Source organism: Electrona antarctica (genome assembly GCF_951216825.1).
Source record: "Electrona antarctica genome assembly, chromosome: 2".
NCBI classification, from domain to species: Eukaryota; Metazoa; Chordata; class Actinopteri; order Myctophiformes; family Myctophidae; genus Electrona; species Electrona antarctica.
Window position 1 is genome coordinate 42,020,253 of NC_136807.1, and position 27,113 is coordinate 42,047,365.

Here is a 27,113-nt window from a genome sequence, read left to right on the forward strand (position 1 = left end):
TTTACTCACATTATTTAGAATAGAATAGTAAGTGTCCACTCAAGTCATTCTGTGCAGTTGACAGCTAACCTAGTGGGGGGAGTGTTTATGCAAGCCATTAGGGGTGGAGACAAGTATCTATTGTCACACCCATTCCTGGGCTCAGAGGTGCTAAAATCTTTGGAATCTTTGATGGGGAAATTCTATAGTTTGGGATTTTTGGTTCAACAAGTTTCAGATGGTCATATCTTCTTCATTTTTCACCCAATTTCAATGAGCAATACATCATATGAAAGGTTACATTATGCAGTTTCATAATATGTAAAAAACTGAAAAATGACCATGGCCCCCTTGTATATCAAACTACTGTGAGGGGTCACATATTATTGTTTAATCTTGTGCATGGATTTACCCCATTTTTGAGGGGCGCTAGCCCCTCCTATACACAGGTGTAATGTTTGTCTTTAGTTCAATGTTTGTTTTGCAAAGGTAATTGATTGAGGTAACTTTTATTTAAAGTGGGAAATTTGGTAGGCTTACTAGGCTATAGGCCTATAGTTTTTTTTATTGGCCTAAAATAAAAATACCATTAACAAAATGTATTATGTAGCATGTGACAAAATGGCCATAGCCACATGCCCAAATGTGCCCAAAATGTGCTGACCTCTATATGGCCGTTTTTAGCCAAAGCAAAACTAATGTTTGGAATGGATTCAGAATCATGAAAACCCCCTAGTTTGACACATGGTACTTTAAAGCATAATGACATTTTGCCTTATAGGCTATACGTTCTTAATGGTATGGTCACATCCCCTATAAAAATGTGCTCAATACCGACAGCCGGTCAGCAAGTGAATTCATGAATGTATGTATATAGACAATATTTTAGGCCTATAAAAAGCTACATACCAAATTTCCCACGCCACACTATTTTATTTACTTACACACCCCTGGCTGCCAGACTATGTTACATCATATACATATTGTACATATACACATCATACAGATGAATCAGAATTACTTTAAAGACAACATTACTTAAACATTTTAACTAAGCCTTACACAAAGTAAATTTGGAAGTGTACCACAAGAGAGTCTGCAGTTTCCTTTAAGTACTAATAGTAGCATGCTACTTAAAGGAAACTGCAGACTCTCGTGGTACACTAGCAGTACTTCTGCCTTAGCTGGGAGGGGCTATTAAAGCTATAGAAGTGCAACTGTAATGGGAAAAGGTGCTGAGCCTTATTGAATAACTGAAGATGAAATTTGCTGTTGTCTTCTTTCTTCTGTTAGGTATGGTATGACATTTTATAATAAAATCATATTTTTCCCCCCTTGTATTGGGCCTGATATGATAATTGGAAATGTTTGCCTTCCAGACATCCCTCATTCAAAAGGACAGCAGAAACCGGAGGTGTTTGGACATATTGTGCTGAGGCTCTCCTACCCATCGTTCTACAATGGTTATGAAAAGTACTGCTGCAAACTGTATCCAAGAGGATGCTACAAGTTGGTTGACAACAGGGGATTTGTCTGTGATGTTCTCAAGGGTAGAGTGACCAATGCTCAAAGCGATGGCTGGATTGAATTCAAAATATGGAACGCAGAGTTAATGGACTCAGGGTACTACAGGTGCATTGTGGTTGGGACCCAAAATCACCTCTACAAGGACTATTATATCGACATATCTGGTAAGGAATCTCTGCTATCAAGCAAAATATTAGCACACATTTTGATCTAGGTACAAACGTGTGCTTTGCAATTCAAATAGAGTGACTTTACCGGTACATACTTTCGCTTCAGTCAATTTGCTTTTCTTTGGACTGTAAAAGTAGGCATTATAATGTAATTCTACATGAAATTGCATAGTCTTTTTGACACTTATAGAACCTTCAAGACGTCGCAGCCTTCCTCCAACTCCAACTCCAACTCCTTTGACGATGACCATCAAACCATACAAGACTTCTAAAACTCTACCAGATGCCACCATGGCCACCATAGCCAAGGATATCAGTGAAAATTCCAAGTATGTACTCTTCTAATTCCCTCTTTTCCAGTTATCCACAGGCCAAATAGTGTTTTATTACGGAGGGGAATGCAACCGTCAATCAATACAGACTCTTCTGCCCCTCTACCAGGGTTCCATGGAGCTTTGGCCTGCCACTGACTGTAGTTGTGTCCATAGCAGTTCTAATGATCTTCAGTTCAGTGACTGCTGCAGTGTGTTACAGAGTCAAGGCAAAAAGTAAGCTGTCTAACATTATGTATGTATGTACAGTATGTATGTATGTATGTATGTATGTATGGCTTTATTGGCATGAGAAAACATACGTTTACATTGAGTACATGCAGTATACTATCCTTTTGAATGAGTAAAAACAAACAATGCATTTTTATCCTTTTTCCCTAGACGAATGTGAAGAAACTCTATGTGAGTCATCGCAACACAGAGCCTCCGTGAGTGCTAAATTCAGACATGCACCCTCTGTGACTCAGAGTCACTTGTTGTTTTTCTTAAAGTGGACAGAAAGGGAGACTCGTGTTTTTGCTTCAAACGTCCTTGATGCGTATGTGACCTGACCTGATACTCTGTTCTATGACTTCCACAGGAGGTGAGCGCTATAGTGTACACAACTGTGGACTTCACACCCCACCAGGTACCCACAGAGTTGTACGCAAACCTGTCGGTGCCCAGCCCCAGAGCCAGAGCCCCTGACAGGAATGAAGAAGACCATGCTGGGATGGTTGAATACACCACACTGGCAATCAGGCAGTGATTGTGCTTGAAAATAATGAAAGGACTTTTGCAAGGGAATGAACGATGCAAGTTGGAAACGCATGACCCACCCAATAATGTTATACCTGTTGTACCCGTGTCAGTGTCCCTGTTGTTTCTGTCTGTCTGTCTGTCTGTCTGTCTGTCTGTGTTTACGCGTCAATGTCAGGCATTCCTACATATGGAGTCGAGGGCAGGCCAGTCTATGACATCATTATGATGACATAATATTGATATTGCATCATATCAGGCAACAGGCATCAATATACATACAATTATGTAGATATATTATATATCAAGAACGAGCACACCATTCAAAGTATATGGCAACAGAAAGTAATATGGCAACTTCAATGTCCATTGAAGTTCTATGAAGTGCAGGCGTCATGTTCCATTTGGTTCCTCAAGCTTGATGGGGAAATTGTCTAGACTAAAACATAAGACATGTTTCTAATTATATCGGTTTCTGTGTGGGTTGATATAAAAAGAAAAGAGAAACATTGTCATTGTAACTGTATATCATCCTGTGAAGTATAAATAAAGTCTTGACTTCTCTAAGGTTTCCTTTCCTAAGGTTTTCACTCTTATTCAGAGAGCTAGAGCAGAACGGTCTGGTCATCAGGTTATCATGTTTTATCCATGGTGCCTTACAACCTTCGAATATATCTGACACTCCACTATTCTGAGCGCTCAGCTCAATATTCTATTCTTGGTCTGGTCTTCCTTTACAGAGAAAGGGTAGTGGCCATCCTTTGGGCATTCTCATATCGGATTGTACAGTTTCACTGATGGGAGTGCAAGAATGGGCATTCTGAGGGGTTCATTCTCATTCCTGTGGCATTTCATAGCTAAAGGACAAAACGAATCGGACATCATGTTCCTGTGGTCTTTCTTTTCTTTACTCCATGAATACAACATGCCCGTGTACTGTTTCCAAACCCAGACATACAAATGTACATGAATTCCTTTTTTGCTACAATATATTTTATTCAAAAGCAGACATAGCAATTTACAATTAAAACTTAGACAGTTTCACATTTGTGCTTTACAAATACTTTATAACAATGCATGAATCATACAGCCCCCACAGGAAATCATAGTTATTGATTGTCCATTGGGATGCTTCATTTGATTACTGAGAGTTGGCCAGACCAACGTACTTAGCGTCGACATCAAAGACGGTATAGTACTCCCTGATGAAGACATCTCCCAGGATCCAGAGGCTAGATCCACCGTCGCCAAAGCCAGTGCTGCAACCATAGGAGTCCTGGAGAAACAAAGAGGGGACAAAGTGTATTTCACTCACAAATATGTTTCGCTTAGCCAGTGTGTTGCAAGTGGTGTGTGTGTGTAGCTCTTCTCCCAACATTGACGACACAGGTCGGTTCTTTATAAACGGGCATTTATTTCGGGCATTCTTCTCATCCCTCAGTTGTTCCATCCATGCCGTGAGAACTATGTTCACACAAAAATACACATAAATCAATCAACAAAGTGCATCATAATACATAATATTGATTAAACAAATGAAAATACCAAACATGTAGAAATGCGCGATGCGCAGGTGAACGTGTCCGTGCACATACAACACAACATCAAAGACTGATCTAAAATACCTCGTTGGCCGCTTGTTGTGAAAAGAGGTTCTTGAATCTGTCTGTCTTTGACTTTAGACGTGTTTAATAACAGTTCCAACACACTACTCTGCTGCGAGTGTGCTTCCTTGTGCAGACCAGAGTCTGAATGAGTGAGAGAAATGTTCGTACCACCTGTGTGCAACGCCAGGCAATCATGCATCAATCAGTCAATCAAGGTCCAGTGTTGCTACTGACAGACAGGGAACTTGGTTCTGCCTCAGAAAGTTATCATCACATCATGTTTACATTTTTAACCTCATATGAAATCAATTATGAACCACATATTTATTATTGTATCATGACATTATTATGAATTATGCTTTATGAACTTATGACCATGAATTGTTGTATTTTAGCTATTTTAGTCCTTTTAAAGTAAGCATTTTAATAGCAGCAGTTACACTCCCACCAAATCACTCATCATTTGACATGTGGGATTTTCTTGTAAACAAATAAAACAAAGAACAAATTAAAATGTTTGAATTTCAGTGAGTGTGACCTTGTGCATGAGTGTGTGACTTGTGTGTGGTTTGCTAGTACTAAGTGTAGTGTCACTGACCAGCGGCTTCCTCCTTAGCACCATCTCCATCAGGGTATTCATTTTTCCATCTGGGCCAGAATTCACTGGCTAGGAAGTGTACTCTTCTCCACCTCTCGTTCAGCTGGATGTCTTCTTTGTGGAACTGTCCAGTTGGTGGTAGTATTGTGGGATATTTCACGTCGTGGTGAAAGGTTGATAGGGACAGCCGTCCTCCCACCTTGAGGCTATTACTCTTGTCCAGGGTTCCTTCCGTCTGGAGCTTGATTTTTGGAGTTTCTTCAGTGAAGACTTCTTGCATCTGTCTAGACGTTTCATTCATTCTGGACTTAGGTCCCGTGAACTCTTTGATAAGTCTCTTCAGCCTTGCGACAGGCCTTAATGCCTTGGACCAGTTAGAGGACTTTGTGAAGTGGTTCCTCACTGAATTCAATTCCACTGTCTTGACTTTGTTGACTGGAACCTTGCAAAGGTCAGTGGTTGTTCCTAGTTCTCCCACCATTTTCTCTCTGTGTGGAAGATTCTGTTGCACAGGACAGTCAGGTCCCTTCAGCTGGTTAGACTCCTTTGACTGAACTGTTCGTTGTTTATTGTCTGTGGGTTTGATCCCTTTAACTTGATATTTGCACGCTCTGTGCACTTCTGTCTTGAACTCAACCGATGTCTGTACAGCAGGTGTCACTTGTTGCACTATGATTCTGTGACTGATACTCACTGCCTCGCTGCAGTCGTTCACCGGATGTGAGCCGCCGATGATGCTCCAGCCAAGATCGGTCCGCTGTGCATATGGATGATCATCTTCTCCTGACAGGATTTCTCTTGGTAGAAGGGCTTGTTGACAGTTGTAGCCGATCAGTAGGCCTATTTTGCAGTCCAATAGAGGTGGAATCTTATCCGCCAATTGTTCCAGATGAGGCCACCGCAGAGCCGTTTCCGAAGTTGGAACGTGCAACCTGTCTGCTGGAATTAACTCTTGCGTGAAGACTTGTAGCAATGGAATCCTTTTCTCCAAGTTGTATCCTCTTACTTGTAGGTTTTTCAACTTCTGACATGGTACGACTGTTGACCTCGTACATATTGTGGATACTCGCACCTTGACATTCATCTTGTTTGCGTTTAACTCTTGTGCTACTTCGCCAAGTATGAACGTTGTATCGCTCTGTGTGTCTAAGAGCGCATAGACAAGAACTTCTTGATCTGGCTGTTTCATGGATGAGACCCAGACTGGTACGATTGAGGACGTTCGTGTGTTTACACCTTCTTGGATGATTCGGGTGGCAGTTGCTAATGCTGTTGCATTCACCTCTGTAGCGCCTGCCTCATCATTAGAGTTGTCTCCTCTTGTAGGCATTGACCATTTGAAGTTGTCATCGTGTAAACATGTAGGGTGTTTCTTCTGACATCTTTCACATGTGCACTTGTTTTCACATGTATTTGATCGGTGACCTGTCTCCAAACATCCAAAGCAAAGCTTCTCAATTTGCACAAACTTAACACGATCTTGTACTGTCTTTTCTGCAAACTTTCTGCACTTAGCAAGGTTGTGTCCTGTTCTTTCGCAGAAGATGCATGACAGGGTATTACTTTGCGTTGCGTTTGTGGCCATTGTCCTTGCTTGAATGGGTTGGCTACGTGGTTGTCTTGGTCTCTCACTTTCGTTACCCCTGAGTGCTTGTAGTGAGCAAACGGGATGACAAGCAATTCTTGCTTCTTCTGACATAAAGTCTACAAACTCTTTGAAAGTAGGGTATTGAGCCCTTTCTTTTCTGACATTATTTACCTTGCGGTTCCAACTGGACACCAACCAATCTGGTAACTTCAGCAGAATTTGTTGATTCTCATTACAGTCGTTGAGAATATTCAATGTGTCAATGTAAGGCATTGCAGCTTCGCAGCCCTTGAGGAAATCTGCAAAGTCTCTTAGCTCATGGCTATCTCTAGAACCTATCTTTGGCCATGCATGTAGTTTGTCCCTGAAGGACTTCCCAATTAGGAATAGATCTCCAAACCGCTCTTCCAACAGCTGCCAGGCTGTGTCGTATGCTTCTTCGGTGCCTGGTAAGAAGAAACCTTCAACGGCTTTCTTTGCAGCGCCGCCCACGTACTTTCTCAGATAGTACAGTTTCTCTTCCTTCGAAATGTTTTTCTTGTCTATCAATACTCTGAAAGATAGTTGCCAATCTTTGAATTTCAACGGATCACCCGTGAATACTGTGGGCTCTGGAGCTGGGAGACGGTTAGAACTTATAGCTTCTGCTAGCATGTTGACCAAATCAAGGCTACCTTGGGGCGAGGGCGTTGGAGCTGCTTGAGGTTGACCTTGGGGACTAGGGGCTTGACTTGTGACTTGGTGATATTGAGGAATGAAAGGGGAACTTGTGGCCTGGGGAGCTCGTATTGTAACTGTTTTGGATTGAGGAATAAATGGGGAACTTGAAATGTTGAGGGCTTGTGTTATTGGCTGGGATTGAGTTATGTTAGGGGTATTTGAGGAATGAACGGAATTGTTTTCGGCTGCATCATAGACCCTCACTCGAGCTTGTGCAGCATTCAACTTCTTGACTTCTTCTAGGCGTTCAATCTTTCGTTGTCTTTCCTTTATCGCTTGTTGTCTGGCCAGTGTCTCAGCCTCCATCGCTTGTTGTCTGGCTAGCGTCTCAGCCTCCGTCGCTCGTTGTCTGGCTACCTTCTCAGAGTCAAATTGTGCCAGTCTTCGCCTTTCTTCAGTCTGTAGCATTAGAATTTCTCTTGTTTCCCTCTCTTGTTCGTCCAACACTGACAGAACTTCTTGGGATGCAGCAGCTTCAGCTGCAGCCTCATTTCTTTTGATTGTGTTGCTGCTAGAGTGGGTAGAACCATATTTTGAATGATGAGACGGTGGCTTTGACAAAGAACCTGTTGAGTCCAGGATAGATCCGAAATCAGGCCATTCTTCCTCTTCTGAAGAATGTCCTTGAAGTTGCCTTGTTGCCTTCTGAACAATGAATTCTGAAAGAGACACACAGGTGTCAACCTTACGCCGTAGGTCTTGTTCAGGGGTCTCAAGTCGACGTAACTCTTCATAGGCGTTCTTTACATCGGAACAGTTTCTTTCAATGTCCCTAATGAGTTCTTTCAATTCGTCTTCAGAGGAAACTCCAGGGCTCTCATGCAACGCTTCTCTGCTGATTCTTGCTTGGCATTTCCATTTCGCATAAGTACTATTGTACCGACGTTGCACAATCAGCAGCCTCTCTTCTTGAAGTTCTCTTCCCTTCGGGGTCAGAGTTCGTTTTCTTGCACCTTTCCGTAGGTTTTCCACTTCTTCGGATTCAGTGGCTGTAGCCTCGGATAGAGTAGATACATTGGCATCTTCAGTATCTGTGACTTGGGGTTGTGGAGGTTGGTTGGCATCTTCTTGGCCGGTTGTGGTGCTTGGGTCAGACATTTTGAATGAATGTGTGTGTGTTATAGAACGTGTGAGAGTAATGAGTTTGAATTGTGTCTAGTGTGTGTAAGTATATGTACAGACCTACTTCAAATTGACTTCAAAAAAATAAGAAATAAACCTTAATGCAGAGGAAATCTGCTTAGAAACACTTTAAATCCCTTATTCTTTAAATACCAAAAATATTTTTCAACAGTGGAGTTAACCTTTAACCTTGGTTATCCTTTTCACAGAAAATAAAAATAAAAAACAAAACACTGTAGTTCTCCTTTAACCTTCTTAGTTTAGCTGAAAACCAAATGAGTTGTCCTTTAAACTATTTACTTAAATAAACACAAAATGAGCTTGTTACCCTTTAAACGTCTTAAACCTTTGTGAAAACAAAATTAATTATTTTAACCCTTTATCATGAAATACAAAAATGACTTAATTATGCCTTTAAACCCTTTAGTTTGGTAAAACACAAAATTGAAATCTTAATGCAAACACCTTTATATAAACCTTTAAACTCTGTTCACTTGCTTAAGTGAGTAATTTAAATTCTTCTTATACTATCCAGCAATGTAACAACTGCAAATACCAGCTCATTAGAAAGATCCCAAAAACGTGTAGGCTAAGCTCAATATGCAAGGTTAATAGATCTGAGTCCTTGTTGCAATTTCCAAGTTTAACCGCTTCCCACACCACCTTTAACTTGAGGATTGTGGTAGGGAACTTCTTGGCTGTCACTCGAAACGTTGCTCTTTCGACACAGTCTATCGCCGTTGCTTTGCACTGGCTATGCCGAGTTGCCGACACCTACTTTGTGGGCTTTGCGTATCTGAAGGCTGGATCCTCTTGCGTTGTCACCCGCGGAGGTTGTCGTCTCTCCTACCCGCGTTGAGCAGTCGAGTTGGCGTCTCTCCTACCCGCGTTGAGCAGTCGAGTTCTCACTGTAGCTCTTCTCCCAACATTGACGACACAGGTCGGTTCTTTATAAACGGGCATTTATTTCGGGCATTCTTCTCATCCCTCAGTTGTTCCATCCATGCCGTGAGAACTATGTTCACACAAAAATACACATAAATCAATCAACAAAGTGCATCATAATACATAATATTGATTAAACAAATGAAAATACCAAACATGTAGAAATGCGCGATGCGCAGGTGAACGTGTCCGTGCACATACAACACAACATCAAAGACTGATCTAAAATACCTCGTTGGCCGCTTGTTGTGAAAAGAGGTTCTTGAATCTTGAGTTTCATACAGTCCTTTTGACCGTCTGTCTTTGACTTTAGACGTGTTTAATAACAGTTCCAACACACTACTCTGCTGCGAGTGTGCTTCCTTGTGCAGTGAATGAGTGAGAGAAATGTTCGTACCACCTGTGTGCAACGCCAGGCAATCATGCATCAATCAGTCAATCAAGGTCCAGTGTTGCTACTGACAGACAGGGAACTTGGTTCTGCCTCAGAAAGTTATCATCACATCATGTTTACATTTTTAACCTCATATGAAATCAATTATGAACCACATATTTATTATTGTATCATGACATTATTATGAATTATGCTTTATGAACTTATGACCATGAATTGTTGTATTTTAGCTATTTTAGTCCTTTTAAAGTAAGCATTTTAATAGCAGCAGTTACAGTGTGTGTGTGTGTGTGTGTGTGTGTGTGTGTGTGTGTGTGTGCATGTAGTTTACACTGACCTGAGAAACATAGGCAGAGGCAGGGACAGGGAATTGGTTTCCATTGATAGTGAAGACCACCTCAGGCATGCTCTGGATGTTCTGGCAGTTCACTGTGGCCTGTATAAAGAATGTGTATTATTATTATGGTACTTATTTTTGTTTAAAGTTGCTCAATCAAAATGAGCACCTTCACATAAAATCCAACATTCCTACCCAAGACATAATTAACCTAGGAGACTAGCTAACTAAGTCATTTTGCCAGGCAGGACAATGATAGTGTTTTTGATGAGGGAATTAGAGGGGAAAAAAGTCAATAAAAGAAACATTTTCTATCTCACCATTCCATACTGGCTAGTGGTGGCTCCAACCCAGGAATTCATGTTGTTGATGTCATTGGTTGGGCCAACAATGAGGGAAGTGCCGGTGTCAATGATAGCCTGGCAGCCACCAGAACAGGCCACAGTCTGTCCATTGATGGTAACACTGTTATGGCGCAATTAGCGGAAGCAGAATTAATAGAAGTACACTATCTATATACACTTTGTATCTAGGCAAGGTTTATCTTCTGCCAAGTCAACTTTTAAAAGGTCAATTAATTGTGTCAATAGAGTGATGTGTTGGCACCTGTCCATACTGATCTGGTAGTAGGTGGCAGAGCTCAGAGGGATCCAGATGAGTTGTCCGGTGAAGTGGTTCTCATCATAGCCTCCGAAGACGATCTCACTGCCCTGCTCTGAGTTGCTAACGGGAGCATAAGACAAATATATTAGCATCAGGAAAAGTGCAGGCAGGCAGGCAGGCAGGCAGGCAGGCAGGCAGGCAGGCAGGCAGACAGACAGACAGACAGACGACAGACAGACAGACAGACAGACAGACAGACAGACAGTACTAAGCTGAAACAAAGAAATACACCTTGAACACATTGAAATATACATGTAAATATGTAGATAGATAGACTGTACACTATTCCATTTAATTTACGCACGGGCTGAGGTAGACGCCGAAGAGTTTCTGAGACACCAGGTTCTGCTGCATCATGTTTTGGAAGACGGGCATCACATTGTCAGCGGCGAGGGACTGGAAGGCAAGTCCCAGGATACCATCAGCCTTCATGTTGGCCATGAAAGGAGCCTCAGTCTGGCTGAGCCCAAACACTTGGTTGGCCACAGAAATTCCACCAACCTGGAAGATAAAGTTGTGGGTTAATGAACGTTCCTATTTGTTGAGTGGAGAGAGGTACAGTATGCGGATAATGGTCAGAATTGCCAAATGATGATTCTGGCTGCTTTTTGGTTTACCCCAACGGTGTCACTGCCCAGATATCCAGTCATGCTGCCGGTACCATACTGGATGGACAGGGACTGTCCGCTCGACTGGAAGGAGGAAGACTGCTGTGGGTTGAATTTCTGATGGTTCTCTGTAAAATATGTATTTTTTTAGTTGGGCATTTGAGAAGATAAATCAGACCAATTGTCATACCTATTCTTGTAGTAATTAAAACAGTGTCTCTACTACAAACTTAAATTGTTAGGAAACAATAACTAGTTATTGTTAAACCGTATTCAACAGGCTATCACTGTCAGAACCATAGGTATTGCATGCTTTGCAAAGTGCAAATGGGTGGTGCAGTGGTTGCACCATAGAACCAGGGGTCACCCACATCAATTATTGCACTCAGGTGCCAATTATAGCAGACCTACAACCTTGACTGTCTGTACTGTCCTCTGCCTGGATTTGCCTCTCAGAGAGAAAAAAACTGTACTGTAACAATACTCACGACAAGCCTGGCTGTTGCTGCAGGAGACAGAGGGCACCCACAGGTTGGAAGAGCCGGTGTCAAAGAGTACCTGGAAGGACTGGGGAGGAGTTCCAATGGAGATAACCCCATAGTAGGACAGCTGGAGGTGACACACAGCAAAAGACGAGGTGACGTAACAATAACATTATACAACATTACATTATATGAACAATGAAGGACTGGTTATTATAGGGTGACATTTTGAGGAAATAAAACCTAATTTATTCTAAGTTATATGTATTATATTTGAGTTATAATAAGAACAACAGGTGAGGTGGAACACCTGTTATTTTTTTAGCATGGTTGATGATGAAGTGTATTAGGTTTAAAAATGTGTCCTTGACTCCTTTTACAAGCCTAGACTTACATCATAATCATTGGTCATGGGCTCGTTGCCTGTCTGCTGGAACTTGGCCATGGGGTTGTATGGGTGATTCTTGAGTGTTTCCTCTAACAGTCCCTTCTCCCGCAGGGCCTGTCGTGGAGATTTCCCCTTGATCAGGGGAACCCTATACAGTAAGGAAATGATCAGTAATAAATAATGCCAGGCCCTTTTTTGTTTGCCTTTACAGAGGTTAGAGTCAGAATTAGTTTTATTCACTGTGCACACAATACAGTGTTTTACAATTTAATTGTACTCTGACTGTACATGAATTGACTTAGCTTGATGCAGTCTGTTTGCCTATAGTGTATACCCTGACAAGCTCTGTACAGGCATCGTGTTTATAAACAACAACAAACTATAAAACTAAAACAACAGCTTTTTATTGTGTACAAGAATGGGACAACCTTTTAACACGAAGAAAGACTTTAGATATAGGCAGTAAGGAAACAGCCCCCTACGTTATACTATGTGTGTGTTATTACTATCTATGTAATTCTAAATATCCTTGACAAAGGTAAAGCAAAATATCGTATCATTTACATTAATGATGGAGAGAATTTAATCAAGATTAGAATAATTCAATATCTGAGTTTTTTCAGAGCCTTTAACAATAGTCAAAATGCCAGGTCAAATGTCTTTCATCTGTAAACTCCCCTTTATCCCCACAACTGAGCTTATACAGATTTGTTTTTGCACATAAATAAAAGTTATTATTCCACAGTCTGTGGAGCATGTCACTTCAATATTTCACTGCATATAATTGTTGAGTGAGTGACGAATAAAAGCCCTTGAATCTTGAATAATTCATATCACAAAATAATGCTAACCATGAACATCTAGGTGTAGAAGTGGCTTCAGTCAGCCAGCTGGTACTTACCTGACGAGACATTCAGAGAGAGCCACCAGGGCACAAAGGACAACGAGACACTTCATGGTTGCTAACTTTGCTGTTGGACTTCGAGAGTGAAGAGACGTTGAAAGACGCCATCCTTTATATACAGTCCATCAAGGTTGTGTCCCTGAAATGCCTTTCCATGTCACAAAATAGCATGATAACCTGAGATAAGAAATGTGTGATACCATGACGAATTATATGGCCATATCTCTGAAAATGCTAGATAAATAAATAAATATTTTTGGGAAGTGCTTTTAAAATATTTGCATTCAGATCAGAAGATTTGATGTTCGTTTTCCACGTGGCAAGAAGTAGACTGGCCGTTTGCCCAAGCTACTGTAGGCTACGGTATTGATAACATATTCTTGGAAAAAATACCATTGTGTTATTAAAAGAAGTTCAGTCAGACAACTCACGAATAGTTAAACCAATATTTATTGCAGAATGAGTAACAAGTGTGCATATGATATTAGATTTGGCGTTCGGCTCTGCTGGATTTCTCCCTGCTCGGCATGGTTAAGCAATAACACAGAATATAAAGAGCAGGGAGATAGATATACAATAACCCCCCATGGGGAACATAAATAGCAGAGCCGTGGTGGTGCTGGGGAGGAGGTGGGAAAAAACATCACATACAACCGGGGACCATATGCAGAGGAAGGCAGGAAGAGCATGCAGACTGGTGAGCTGAAGTAGCCCGCCCAATTGGTCAGCTGACTGCCGCATCGGCGAATGACGTGAGGGACTGCACACACTGTACACCCACATAGTAATGCAGCATGTTAACCCCTTGAGTATAGTATGCGCCTTGAGCATGGCATGAACCCCCTTGAGGTTGTCTGAATGAACTAACTTCGCAAGCTACGTCTCATTTCAGTCAGACAACTCACGAATAGTTAAACCAATATTTATTGCAGAATGAGTAACAAGTGTGCATATGATATTAGATTTGGCGTTCGGCTCTGCTGGATTTCTCCCTGCTCGGCATGGTTAAGCAATAACACAGAATATAAAGAGCAGGGAGATAGATATACAATAACCCCCCCAACACACATACTTTCGGTGAACTCTCACCGTTGATCCGGGCAGGTGACCCACTATGGATACACAGTGACGAAATGCAAATATGCATTTCTGGAACCTGCCGGATATGCTAACCCCCCCAACAAAGCAGAACCGGAACGCCCTACGGGAATACTCAACCGATACACATCCGTGCAGATGTCCCACTGAGAATAGTGACGAAATGCAAGCTATGCATTTCTGGATTTTGCACGGATATTTTAACTTTTACGTGAGCTATGTGTAGCCATGACTGCACGCCGAGCCGTGAGGCTTACCTCTTGAGAAAAAATAATGTGTGGGGCCCCGGCCGATACCCCCCACCCTTTTTCTTTTTTTTTTTTTTCTTTTTTCTCTCCCAGCATGAGAGACAACTATCTGGGATCGGCTGGGGCATACTAACCTTAAGCTTAAGCTGAAAAAGGCCTGCTTGGCTGCGCTCGCCGATAGGCCATTCCTCTATTGCCACTATAGAGGAATATTCTACGCTGCTGCGCGCGTGTAGTGCAACCATTCACCGTTACGCCGACGTCCTCAGCAAGAGGAACGCCACCGGCCCTCTGTCAGCAAGAGGAACGCCACCGGCCCTCTGTCAGCAAGAGGAACGCCACCGGCCCGCTGTTTCAGAGCCGCTATGAACATAAGCTTGAGATGAGAACCGGTATGCTACTATAGCCATTTAAGCTTGAGATAACGACCTGTAAGCATTCCACCCAGCGACCACCGTATATGCAAGGTAATAAGATTACCATTCCTGATCGGATACAGCACTTGCATTCATTACATCCTGAATAAACAACTGAAGCTCTCTGATTAGATGCGCATAATGATTCATGGGCAGCTGAGGACCATGGCCTGAGTTTCGGTTGGCGACTGGCGCATCAGCGTGGCAGTAGAATCAGGAGTAGCGAGGGAATGAGCTGAGAAGACAGATAGCCCTGGCTTAGGCAGGGCTCGCGCCACCTTACACAAGCAGAGACAGAGTTACTTATACTTCGTCCTGGCTGAATGATTAAGAGAGTGAATAGGGGATCCTAAGCACGGATCGGAAACAGAGATCATGCTGAGGGTCAAGATCAGCAGAAGAGACTTCCCACACCACACGAGCCCGATAGCCGTTTAAAGAGAGAGAAACCGATATTTAAAGAGAAAGCCTTAGATCTTAATCCTAGTCTATTTAGACACCCACGTGATAGAGGCCCCTAATGAATTAATTTACATGAGCGGCATATGCTCTTCATGAGGCCTTTGAGCAATTGAATATGAGCTTAAAGAAGTTAAAATAGCTTCATGTCATGCAGACCCGAGAACTGTTCAAGACCACCCTCGTCCAGAACTGGGATGAGATACACTACTATGTTCCATACAAGCAATCTATAATCATGCTGCAGAATCAACAGCACTGCACATGGGTGATGGACTTACTTCTTCGCAAGATACTAGAACCATCACTTTCGAAGAAACCCCAACCGACCAACGCCGGCTGAAGAAGCATTGGTGAATCTCCTGACTGAGCGACCTTAGGACGTCTGAGACTTGTGCTGAAAGAAAGCTTAGGACCAAGAGAATATCTGAGGGTCATGAACCTGTTGAACAAATGAGCCACAGATAATAGATAAAACATGATCTGCTTTGAGAGAAAGCGAGATATATGCCTGTCCTGTATAGCCACTTATTTTTGAGTGGTGCAAACCACTCCAACAACCAGCTTTGTCTGTATTTGTGTACCTGTATACCTACGTGTCCGTGCAAAGGTGAGCATGGTTACTATGGTTAGTGTGACGTCACTGACATAGCTGATCAGACTATATAAGACCTTGCACCACTCAGTTCACACGGGTGTGATTTTAATTATAATAATTAATATTGTTAATACATGCATTCATTTATTTAACATGACACTAAACAGCTTCTATGAGGAAGCGATGACAGATAATTGACGACATCGATGCCATTAACTATGAACTATTACTGCATTAATTTAGATTGCCATCCAATGCCATTTGAAGCAATCACTAAGATGAGCAGAAAAACAAGCCTTGCAGAGTCATGAGGACCGGGGCAGGAGCCCAACTCTTGATTCAGAAGTGTGAGGCGGATTGATGTACACGTACAGCCCCTGGACGTGACACTGGAATGACGCAGGGACTTACTCCAGTCCGACCATTGATGCAGAGTGCCGAGGATCGGAGGAAGCACTGGGTTCCCATTTTCCCGGAGTCTTTGGTATGACCCAGCCGGTGATCGAGCCACAACCTCCCAGACCCTGGGCGGACTCGACTAGCTGCGAGGCCCCTGAGCTGGTACCAGAAAATGAAGCTTACAACAGATTCACCTGATAGTAGCTACCAAGTAGCTACCAAGCGGCCACGAAGAAAATCGGCCCCATCCCTACTAACTGCAACGTTAAGTAGATTAATAACAAGATATGAGTGAGCGAGTGAGCGAGAGGCCAAGGGTGGCGGGGGACACCCGACAGTCAGCCAGCGCTCGGAGGCCCCCTGAGGGTGGAGGCCCGTTTCAATTGAAACTGGAGAAACAAGCAAAGGCCTCCTATGCAAGTTGCAACTAACCCAAACTTATGATATATCCACTGCGGAATTAAATAGACATTAAACGTCATCACTGTGATATTTGCCTAATGCTGTTACTCAATACTGTAGTGGTACTGAGCGACATCCAATCGATTACTGGTCTGAATACAAACTGGCAGACTACATTTCCCGGCTGCACCGGGGAAAAGACAACCAATAGGGTGTACCAAAATCTCCTGGAGGGGGCATCAACACATGTGTCACATGGTAGCGGCCGCCGTACTTGCTGGCTTGTTTACATTGAGCGACTATCTGTGTGCTTGTATACGTTCAAATTACCTCACAATGGTGCAGACTTGCTCAGTAAATAAGTGCCACAGCAGGTCACGTCGAGGAAATGAGCCAGAAAACGGAATTAGATGTTCAGCTTTCCAGCATGGAGACAGCATCGAGGAACCCAGATTGACGAGTTTACAAAAGACGTAGAATGGCTTGGATCGGCGCATGGGCGCAGAGACATAATGTTCAACAAAGTATCTAAGCACAGCCGTGTTGTTCACAACATTTTCCTTGTCCTTGTAATGTATTTGGGCCCGACGTGGTGTTGGTTCACTATGTTGTCGCCAAGAACGAGCTTAATATTTACAAATACATACCACCGTCACTCTATTCTGAGTGATGTGGGCTAGAATTTAATGCCCACGAGAGGGCCGTCCCAAGCTTTTCAGACGCCACCCCCTCTTGGTGACGTACACGTTTTCACACGCTATAGGTCGCACAAGCACTGCGACACGGAAGCCAAGCTGCTGCGAACATAGACATACGTCTATGGCTGCCTTCCTTCATCCCAGGTCCCCTCACGGATAAGTGATGAATTAATGCTTAGGAGTTTCACTTTAGAGCTCCTGGCAGTGGATGTTAGTTGTGCAGAAATGAAGCAATACGCAAGTTGCTAGCCTACCACCTTTTGAAACATCTTCAGTCCCACAAAGCAACTGCCATTACCTAGTCCTACTCAAGGACTGATCAACAGAACATACAATATGAATCTGAAACATTAAGGTGACAAATGGGCAATGGGACACGCGGTGACAAGACGCTATATATATATATATATATATATATATATATATATTGATCTGAACTTATGACCTCAAAGAGAGTGAGGGGGGTATACACTGGAGTGACTAGACCGACAGCTAGATATGCTTGAAGAGGCGGACGGAGGCAGCAGTTTGTTAAGGCTTTTAACTCTTCTCCAAGACAGCTCAACCCGGATAGTGAAGCTGAGACATGATACAACGAAAAGAAAGCACAAATTAAATGATGCCCATTGAGAAATGCGTCCGAAAATAAACAGCTAGAAACAATCTACAGATCTACAGCAGTAGACAGTAGGCTATGTCACTTGACATGAGATTACTGCAAATGCAATTTGCAATGTTAACCTACTTTAGAATGACACTGCACATAACTGAAATGGATTGAGATGAATTAACCATAACGTATGATACTGTCCTTATGAATTGGAAACATGGAATAACTTTAAGATTAATAACTATGCCACATATGACTTGACAGTCAGAAAGCTCTTCTAGAGCTGCATAAATGTATTAGTGTTAACCAGGCATAAAACTGAAGCATAATAAATCACAGGCAAAAGGGTGCTAGCTTTAGCATTAGTTTAGCATGTACAAACCCTCATGGCAATGAGGAAACCTCAACACCACATGGCTACAAAAGCACCAACCTATATCAAGATTGCAATTAAGGTAGTTACCTCACAGACAACACTTTCCAAGCACATATAGAAAGTGTTTTAAGGAATACTTTGGTAAGCAGAGTGTGACTGAAGTCTTGCTCCAAAATGAATGAAACTGCTAGGAGACACAAACAGGCAGCTGAGTTGCCAGATCTTGAGAAAGAAAGCAACCAGGTGTAGAACCATCCTGTACCCGACTAGGACTCGCCACGTGACAACTTGACTTACAATATATACCCTACTGACTACGATGACTTGAAACAATACAGTTCATTGGATAAGGTCATTTGGATCCATGACAGAACACCAGACCGAACAATTTGACTACAGAAAACAAGCCCAACATTGCTTATAAAGCGGACGTGGCAACCACTGCACATGAGTTGAGGACCCATCACTGAATGGGAGAAACACTGCACCTGGGCTGACTTGGCAAAACATTAGCAAAATGAGAACTTGGCTATAGAACACATACCATGTTACAATAGAAGCTGCAGCACTGACTGCGCATCCGGCTTAATTACCAAAACGGGCTATTATGAAGCTTGTTGAAGCCACATAGTAGAACTCAGCAGCATTAGCAGAATCATATCAAACTCAATATTTGCTGATACAACCTGCAGGCCCTTATCATAGCAAGGACAGTAGCTGAGAAGCATAATTTAAGCAGAAGTAGCTGCACACACGGACAGCAACAACGACCACGAGGAACAAAAAACATCACATACAACCGGGGACCATATGCAGAGGAAGGCAGGAAGAGCATGCAGACTGGTGAGCTTAAGTAGCTCGCCCAATTGGTCAGCTGACTGCCGCATCGGCGAATGACGTGAGGGACTGCACACACTGTACACCCACATAGTAATGCAGCATGTTAACCCCTTGAGTATAGTATGCGCCTTGAGCATGGCATGAACCCCCTTGAGGTTGTCTGAATGAACTAACTTCGCAAGCTACGTCTCATATAATCAAGATAACCACAATTGAATAATGATTGAAATAAAACCAGTGTTTTTTCCATTGTGTTCAGAAAAGCTTAGCACCAACATACAACATTCCTCGCACAAGCACTACCTTATTTAACTGTATTTGCTCTAATTCTAGGTTATTAATGTGTTACAATATTCCAGATCAAATAATATTAATATTACAAATTCTTATATATTTTGTTAACAAAAAATACATTTTGCCTTTCAATTTCACTGTTTCACTGTTACATATCTAATTTTTACATATGATTTTTAAATACACCTTAGGCACCAACCATTATACTCACTGTAGTCCTCGTATCACTTTCAAACGGTTCTAAATGTTGTTACAGGATGTCATGAAGTTTTGTTGCCTGAGATGGTTGAAAAACATTACATGATTTATTCCCATTTTTAGATTGTTACGCACCATTTGTCCAACCCTGTAGAAAATGTGCTCTTAATAGATCAGGCTTGTAACCAAATTCCTTACCCAAATAATTTTGTTAGAATATGTAAATAAATAGTCTTATGAATCGACCTCCGTTTGAAGAATAGACTGCATCTTTCTCTAATCAGGGTGAACATGGAGACATGACGACAATAGGAACAACTAGAAAAAGTGCCCTTCTGGGCACAGGTCTCCACCAGGAGGATAGGACTGTGTGAGATGTTTGGCAAAATGTTTAGGATTAATATAAACATGTTTTTGAAGCATTTTGTTCCAAAAATGTGTTTTGCAAAAATCAACCTGTTGGTGGCGCTATAACAGGCCAATGTGAAAAGGGTGGGATATATTCCTCAGCCTAGTAAGAAAATGTGTGAAAGATTTCACGTAAATTGCATGCTGCGTTCATGATTTGAGGCTTTTGTTCAAAACGGTGCCCCGTTTTGAACAAAAGCCTCAAATCATGAACCTTGCAAACTGTGAAAGCCAATTATAGCCAATTAGGATGGAATATGAAATATCGGACAGATCCGACTTGAGCACATGACCATAGAGATACTGTGTAACGATTTGTGAGATTTTTGGACAGAATCTGGAGGAGTAATATCAAAAAATGTGTTTTACAAAAGTCGGCCTCCTGGTGGCGCTATAAAAGGCAGATGCGGAAAATGCAGGTCAAAGGTTTGTCCTTGGCCTCTAGGGAGTGTGCATGCAACGTATCACGCAGATCGGTGCATTTGTAGGTAAACAATGTGAAAAGCTGCCTCATGGTGGCGCTATAACAGGCCGTTCTGGAAAATGTGGGGCAGAGGTTCATCGTTGGCATCCAGGGAGTGTGTGTGCAAAGTTTGGCATTGATCGGGCCAACGGTGCCGGAGATTAGCTGATAACGGACGGACGGAAGGACGGACGGACGGACGGAAGGAAGGACACACACACACACACACGGACGGAGTGCAAAACATACTCTCTCCCCATGCCTTCGGCCTGGTGGAGACAACAAACACATGCTGCACCAAACATCTCCTGGATAAACTCCAGGGAAACCACAAATCCTGGAGTATCTCCATTGTCAAAGGCCAGCTCACCAATACCAACAATCCTGGAGAAGCCAATCAAAAGCCTTCGTCGCTGCAACACATTCTGGTATAGCAGATATATATATATATATTAAAAAAAAGATACAATCAGTGCTCTTCAGGGACAGGGAAGCTGAAGCTACAGTATGGTTCTTTCAGTTTGGACTGCTGCCCCATCTCGTGTGACCAATTTACATGCCCTCAGATAGGATACAGTGCGGCAATCTGGTTTGGCAAACCCCCATGGCAAAAAGGCTACACCAAATATCAGCACCTGGTTGAGGAGGTGTGGAACGGAGGTGTGGAACGTTGTCTGTGTTTACGCCCATATATGGAGTAACGCGTCAATGTCAGGCATTCCCACATATGGAGTCGAGGGCAGACCAGTCTATGACATCATTATGATGACATAATATTGATATTGCATCATATCACGCAACAGGCATCAATATACATACAATTGCCCAGGCGGTGGCGTAACCGTCTGGGCACCCGACTGGTAATCCAGTCGCAGTGTGCCGCGGGTTCGACTCCCGAGCCCGACACGGCCTTTACTGCATGTCTTCCCCCATCTCTCTCTCGTTTCCTGTCAGCCTACTGTCTGTCCCTTCAAAAAACCAATAAAAGGCGTAAGCCGCAAAAAAAATATCTTTAAAAAATATATATATACATACAATTATGTAGATATATTATATATCAAGAACGAGCACACCATTCAAAGTATATGGCAACAGAAAGTAATATGGCAACTTCAATGTCAATTGAAGTTCTATGAAGTGCAGGCGTCATGTTCTATTTGGTTCCTCAAGCTTGATGGGGAAATTGTCTAGACTAAAACACAAGACATGTTTCTAATTATATCGGTTTCTGTGTTGGTTGATATAAAAAGAAAAGAGAAACATTGTCATTGTAACTGTATATCATCCTGTGAAGTATAAATAAAGTCTTGACTTCTCTAAGGTTTCCTTTCCTAAGGTTCTCCCTCCTTTTCAGAGAGCTAGAGCAGAACGGTCTGGTCATCAGGTCATCATGTTTTATCCATGGTGCCTTACAACCTTCGAATATATCTGACACTCCACTATTCTGAGCGCTCAGCTCAATACTCTATTCTTTTGTTCTGGTCTTCCTTTACAGAGAAAGGGTAGTGGCCATCCTTTGGGCATTCTCATATCGGATTGTGTTTCACTGATGGGAGTGCAAGAATGGGCATTCTGAGGGGTTCATTCTCATTCCTGTGGCATTTCATAGCTAAAGGACAAAACTAATCGGACATCATGTTCCTGTGGTCTTTCTTTACTCCATGAATACAACATGCCCGTGTACTGTTTCCAAACCCAGACATACAAATGTACATGAATTCCTTTTTTGCTACAATATATTTTATTCAAAAGCAGACATAGCAATTTACAAAACTTAGACAGTTTCACATTTGTGCTTTACAAATACTTTACAACAATGCATGAATCATACAGCCCCCACAGGAAATCATAGTTATTGATTGTCCATTGGGATGCTTCGTTTGATTACTGAGAGTTGGCCAGACCAACGTACTTAGCGTCGACATCAAAGACGGTATAGTACTCCCTGATGAAGACATCTCCCAGGATCCAGAGGCTAGATCCACCGTCGCCAAAGCCAGTGCTGCAACCATAGGAGTCCTGGAGAAACAAAGAGGGGATAAAGTGTATTTCACTCACAAATATGTTTCGCTTAGCCAGTGTGTTGCAAGTGGTGTGTGTGTGTGTGTGTGTGTGTGTGTGTGTGTGTGTGTGTGTGTGTGTGTGTGTGTGTGTGTGTGTGTGTGTGTGTGTGTGTGTGTGTGTGTGTGTGTGTGTGTGTGTGTGTGTGTGTGTGTGTGTGTGTGTGTGTGTGTGTGTGCATGTAGTTTACACTGACCTGAGAAACATAGGCAGAGGCAGGGACAGGGAATTGGTTTCCATTGATAGTGAAGACCACCTCAGGCATGCTCTGGATGTTCTGGCAGTTCACTGTGGCCTGTATAAAGAATGTGTATTATTATTATGGTACTTATTTTTGTTTAAAGTTGCTCAATCAAAATGAGCACCTTCACATAAAATCCAACATTCCTACCCAAGACATAATTAACCTAGGAGACGAGCTAACTAAGTCATTTTTCCAGGCAGGACAATGATAGTGTTTTTGATGAGGTGTCAGTTTGAACACTGCTCTGCTATAAATTAGAGGGTAAAAAAGTCAATAAAATAAACATTTTGTATCTCACCATTCCATACTGGCTAGTGGTGGCTCCAACCCCGGAATTCATGTTGTTGATGTCATTGGATGGGCCAACAATGAGGGAAGTGCCGGTGTCAATGATAGCCTGGCAGCCACCATTACAGGCCACAGTCTGTCCATTGATGGTAACACTGTTATGGAGCAATTAGCGGAAGCAGAATTAATAGAAGTACACTATCTATATACACTTTGTATCTAGGCAAGGTTTATCTTCTGCCAAGTCAACTTTTAAAAGGTCAATTAATTGTGTCAATAGAGTGATGTGTTGGCACCTGTCCATACTGATCTGGTAGTAGGTGGCAGAGCTCAGAGGGATCCAGATGAGTTGTCCGGTGAAGTGGTTCTCATCATAGCCTCCGAAGACGATCTCACTGCCCTGCTCTGAGTTGCTAACGGGAGCATAAGACAAATATATTAGCATCAGGAAAAGTGCAGGCAGGCAGGCAGGCAGGCAGGCAGGCAGACAGACAGACGACAGACAGACAGACAGACAGACAGACAGACAGACAGGCAGGCAGGCAGGCAGGCAGGCAGGCAGGCAGGCAGGCAGACAGACAGACAGACAGACAGACAGACAGACAGACAGACAGACAGACAGACAGACAGACAGACAGACAGACAGACAGACAGACAGACAGACAGTACTAAGCTGAAACAAAGAAATACACCTTGAACACATTTAAATATACATGTAAATATACATATTTGTAGATAGATAGACTGTACATACAGTATACATAGTATACAATATACAGATACAGTACATGCATGTACTATACCGATACCTGCCATTGTACACAACCAAATACGAACACTATTCCATTTAATTTACGCACGGGCTGAGGTAGACGCCGAAGAGTTGCTGAGACACCAGGTTCTGCTGCATCATGTTTTGGAAGACGGGCATCACATTGTCAGCGGCGAGGGACTGGAAGGCAAGTCCCAGGATACCATCAGCCTTCATGTTGGCCATGAAAGGAGCCTCAGTCTGGCTGAGCCCAAACACTTGGTTGGCCACAGAAATTCCACCAACCTGGAAGATGAAGTCGTGGGTTAATGAACGTTCCTATTTGTTGTGTCCAGTATGCGGATAATTGTCAGAATTGCCAAATGATGATTCTGGCTGCTTTTTGGTTTACCCCAACGGTGTCACTGCCCAGATATCCAGTCATGCTGCCGGTACCATACTGGATGGACAGGGACTGTCCGCTCGACTGGAAGGAGGAAGACTGCTGTGGGTTGAATTTCTGATGGTTCTCTGTAAAATATGTATTGTTTTAGCTGGGCATTTGAGAAGATAAATCAGACCAATTGTCATACCTATTCTTGTAGTAATTAAAACAGTGTCTCTACTACAAACTTAAATTGTTAGGAAACAATAACTAGTTATTGTTAAACCGTATTCAACAGGCTATCACTGTCAGAACCATAGGTATTGCATGCTTTGCAAAGTGCAAATGGGTGGTGCAGTGGTTGCACCATAGAACCAGGGGTCACCCACATCAATTATTGCACCCAGGTGCCAATTATAGCAGACCTACAACCTTGACTGTCTGTACTGTCCTCTGCCTGGATTTGCCTCTCAGAGAGAAAAAAACTGTACTGTAACAATACTCACGACAAGCCTGGCTGTTGCAGGAGACAGAGGGCACCCACAGGTTGGAAGAGCCGGTGTCAAAGAGTACCTGGAAGGACTGGGGAGGAGTTCCAATGGAGATAACCCCATAGTAGGACAGCTGGAGGTGACACACAGCAAAAGACGAGGTGACGTAACAATAACATTATACAACATTACATTATATGAACAATGAAGGACTGGTTATTATAGGGTGACTCCTGCTTTTTCAATATCTGGCTTACAATGTCCTTGGCAGTGATTATTAGACATTTTGAGGAAATAAAACCTAATTTATTCTAAGTTATATGTATTATATTTGAGTTATAATAAGAACAACAGGTGAGGTGGAACACCTGTTATTTTTTTAGCATGGTTGATGATGAAGTGTATTAGGTTTAAAAATGTGTCCTTGACTCCTTTTACAAGCCTAGACTTACATCATAATCATTGGTCATGGGCTCGTTGCCTGTCTGCTGGAACTTGGCCATGGGGTTGTATGGGTGATTCTTGAGTGTTTCCTCCAACAGTCCCTTCTCCCGCAGGGCCTGTCGTGGAGATTTCCCCTTGATCAGGGGAACCCTATACAGTAAGGAAATGATCAGTAATAAATAATGCCAGGCCCTTTTTTGTTTGCCTTTACAGAGGTTAGAGTCAGAATTAGTTTTATTCACTGTGCACACAATACAGTGTTTTACAATTTAATTGTACTCTGACTGTACATGAATTGACTTAGCTTGATGCAGTCTGTTTGCCTATAGTGTATACCCTGACAAGCTCTGTACAGGCATCGTGTTTATAAACAACAACAACAAACTATAAAACTAAAACAACAGCTTTTTATTGTGTACAAGATTGGGACAACCTTTTAACACGAAGAAAGACTTTAGATATAGGCAGTAAGGAAACAGCCCCCTACGTTATACTATGTGTGTGTTATTACTATCTATGTAATTCTAAATATCCTTGACAAAGGTAAAGCAAAATATCGTATCATTTACATTAATGATGGAGAGAATTTAATCAAGATTAGAATAATTCAATATCTGAGTTTTTTCAGAGCCTTTAACAATAGTCAAAATGCCAGGTCAAATGTTTTTCATCTGTAAACTCCCCTTTATCCCCATAACTGAGCTTATACAGATTTGTTTTTGCACATAAATAAAAGTTATTATTCCACAGTCTGTGGAGCATGTCACTTCAATATTTCACTGCATATAATTGTTGAGTGAGTGACGAATAAAAGCCCTTGAATCTTGAATAATTCATATCACAAAATAATGCTAACCATGAACATCTAGGTGTAGAAGTGGCTTCAGTCAGCCAGCTGGTACTTACCTGACGAGACATTCAGAGAGAGCCACCAGGGCACAAAGGACAACGAGACACTTCATGGTTGCTAACTTTGCTGTTGGACTTCGAGAGTGAAGAGACGTTGAAAGACGCCATCCTTTATATACAGTCCATCAAGGTTGTGTCCCTGAAATGCCTTTCCATGTCACAAAATAGCATGATAACCTGAGATAAGAAATGTGTGATACCATGATGAATTATATGGCCATATCTCTGAAAATGCTAGATAAATAAATAAATATTTTTGGGAAGTGCTTTTAAAATATTTGCATTCAGATCAGAAGATTTGATGTTCGTTTTCCACGTGGCAAGAAGTAGACTGGCCGTTTGCCCAAGCTACTGTAGGCTACGGTATTGATAACATATTCTTGGAAAAAATACCATTGTGTTATTAAAAGAAGATAATCAAGATAACCACAATTGAATAATGATTGAAATAAAACCAGTGTTTTTTCCATTGTGTTCAGAAAAGCTTAGCACCAACATACAACATTCCTCGCACAAGCACTACCTTATTTAACTGTATTTGCTCTAATTCTAGGTTATTAATGTGTTACAATATTCCAGATCAAATAATATTAATATTACAAATTCTTATATACCGGTAGGTATACATTTTGCCTTTCAATTTCACTGTTCTTCTGTTACATATCAAATTTTTACATATGATTTTTAAATACACCTTAGGCACCAACCATTATACTCACAGTACTGTAAAATTATCACTGAAGTCACAATAAACCACTGTAGTCCTCGTATCACTTTCAAACGGTTCTAAATGTTGTTACAGGATGTCATGAAGTTTTGTTGCCTGAGATGGTTGAAAAACATTACATGATTTATTCCCATTTTTAGATTGTTACGCACCATTTGTCCAACCCTGTAGAAAATGTGCTCTTAATAGATCAGGCTTGTAACC

At 42.1% G+C, this 27,113-nt stretch overlaps 2 protein-coding genes across 2 annotated transcripts; one reads left to right on the top strand and one right to left on the bottom strand.

The window, feature by feature from the left end:
• Positions 1-1,482: 1,482 nt before the first annotated feature.
• Positions 1,483-2,870, top strand: LOC306916929 (uncharacterized protein). The gene is made up of 5 exons (XM_079495023.1): positions 1,483-1,670; positions 1,867-2,005; positions 2,118-2,224; positions 2,390-2,436; positions 2,589-2,870. The coding sequence occupies exons 1-5, from the start codon at positions 1,592-1,594 to the stop codon at positions 2,754-2,756; spliced, it is 540 nt and encodes a 179-aa protein (XP_079351149.1). The 5' UTR covers positions 1,483-1,591; the 3' UTR covers positions 2,757-2,870.
• Positions 2,871-3,887: 1,017 nt separating this feature from the next.
• On the bottom strand, positions 3,888-26,235 carry LOC306933338 (uncharacterized protein; the record flags this gene model as incomplete). The annotated part of the gene is made up of 18 exons (XM_079515520.1): positions 3,888-4,022; positions 10,058-10,156; positions 10,378-10,522; positions 10,664-10,780; positions 11,025-11,221; positions 11,338-11,456; positions 11,817-11,937; positions 12,205-12,346; positions 13,100-13,177; positions 22,498-22,628; positions 22,867-22,965; positions 23,213-23,357; positions 23,499-23,615; positions 24,063-24,259; positions 24,366-24,484; positions 24,845-24,962; positions 25,282-25,423; positions 26,180-26,235. The coding sequence occupies 18 exons, from the start codon at positions 26,233-26,235 to the stop codon at positions 3,888-3,890; spliced, it is 2,277 nt and encodes a 758-aa protein (XP_079371646.1).
• Between the last annotated feature and the right edge of the window lie 878 nt (positions 26,236-27,113).

Coding starts and splice junctions, on each gene's coding strand:
- LOC306916929 (XM_079495023.1), top strand. CDS start 1,592: ATGGACTCAGGGTACTACAGGTGCATTGTGGTTGGGACCCAAAATCAC. Junction 2,006..2,117: donor GATATCAGTGAAAATTCCAA/GTATGTACTCTT, acceptor CCCCTCTACCAG/GGTTCCATGGAGCTTTGGCC. Junction 2,225..2,389: donor TTACAGAGTCAAGGCAAAAA/GTAAGCTGTCTA, acceptor CTTTTTCCCTAG/ACGAATGTGAAGAAACTCTA.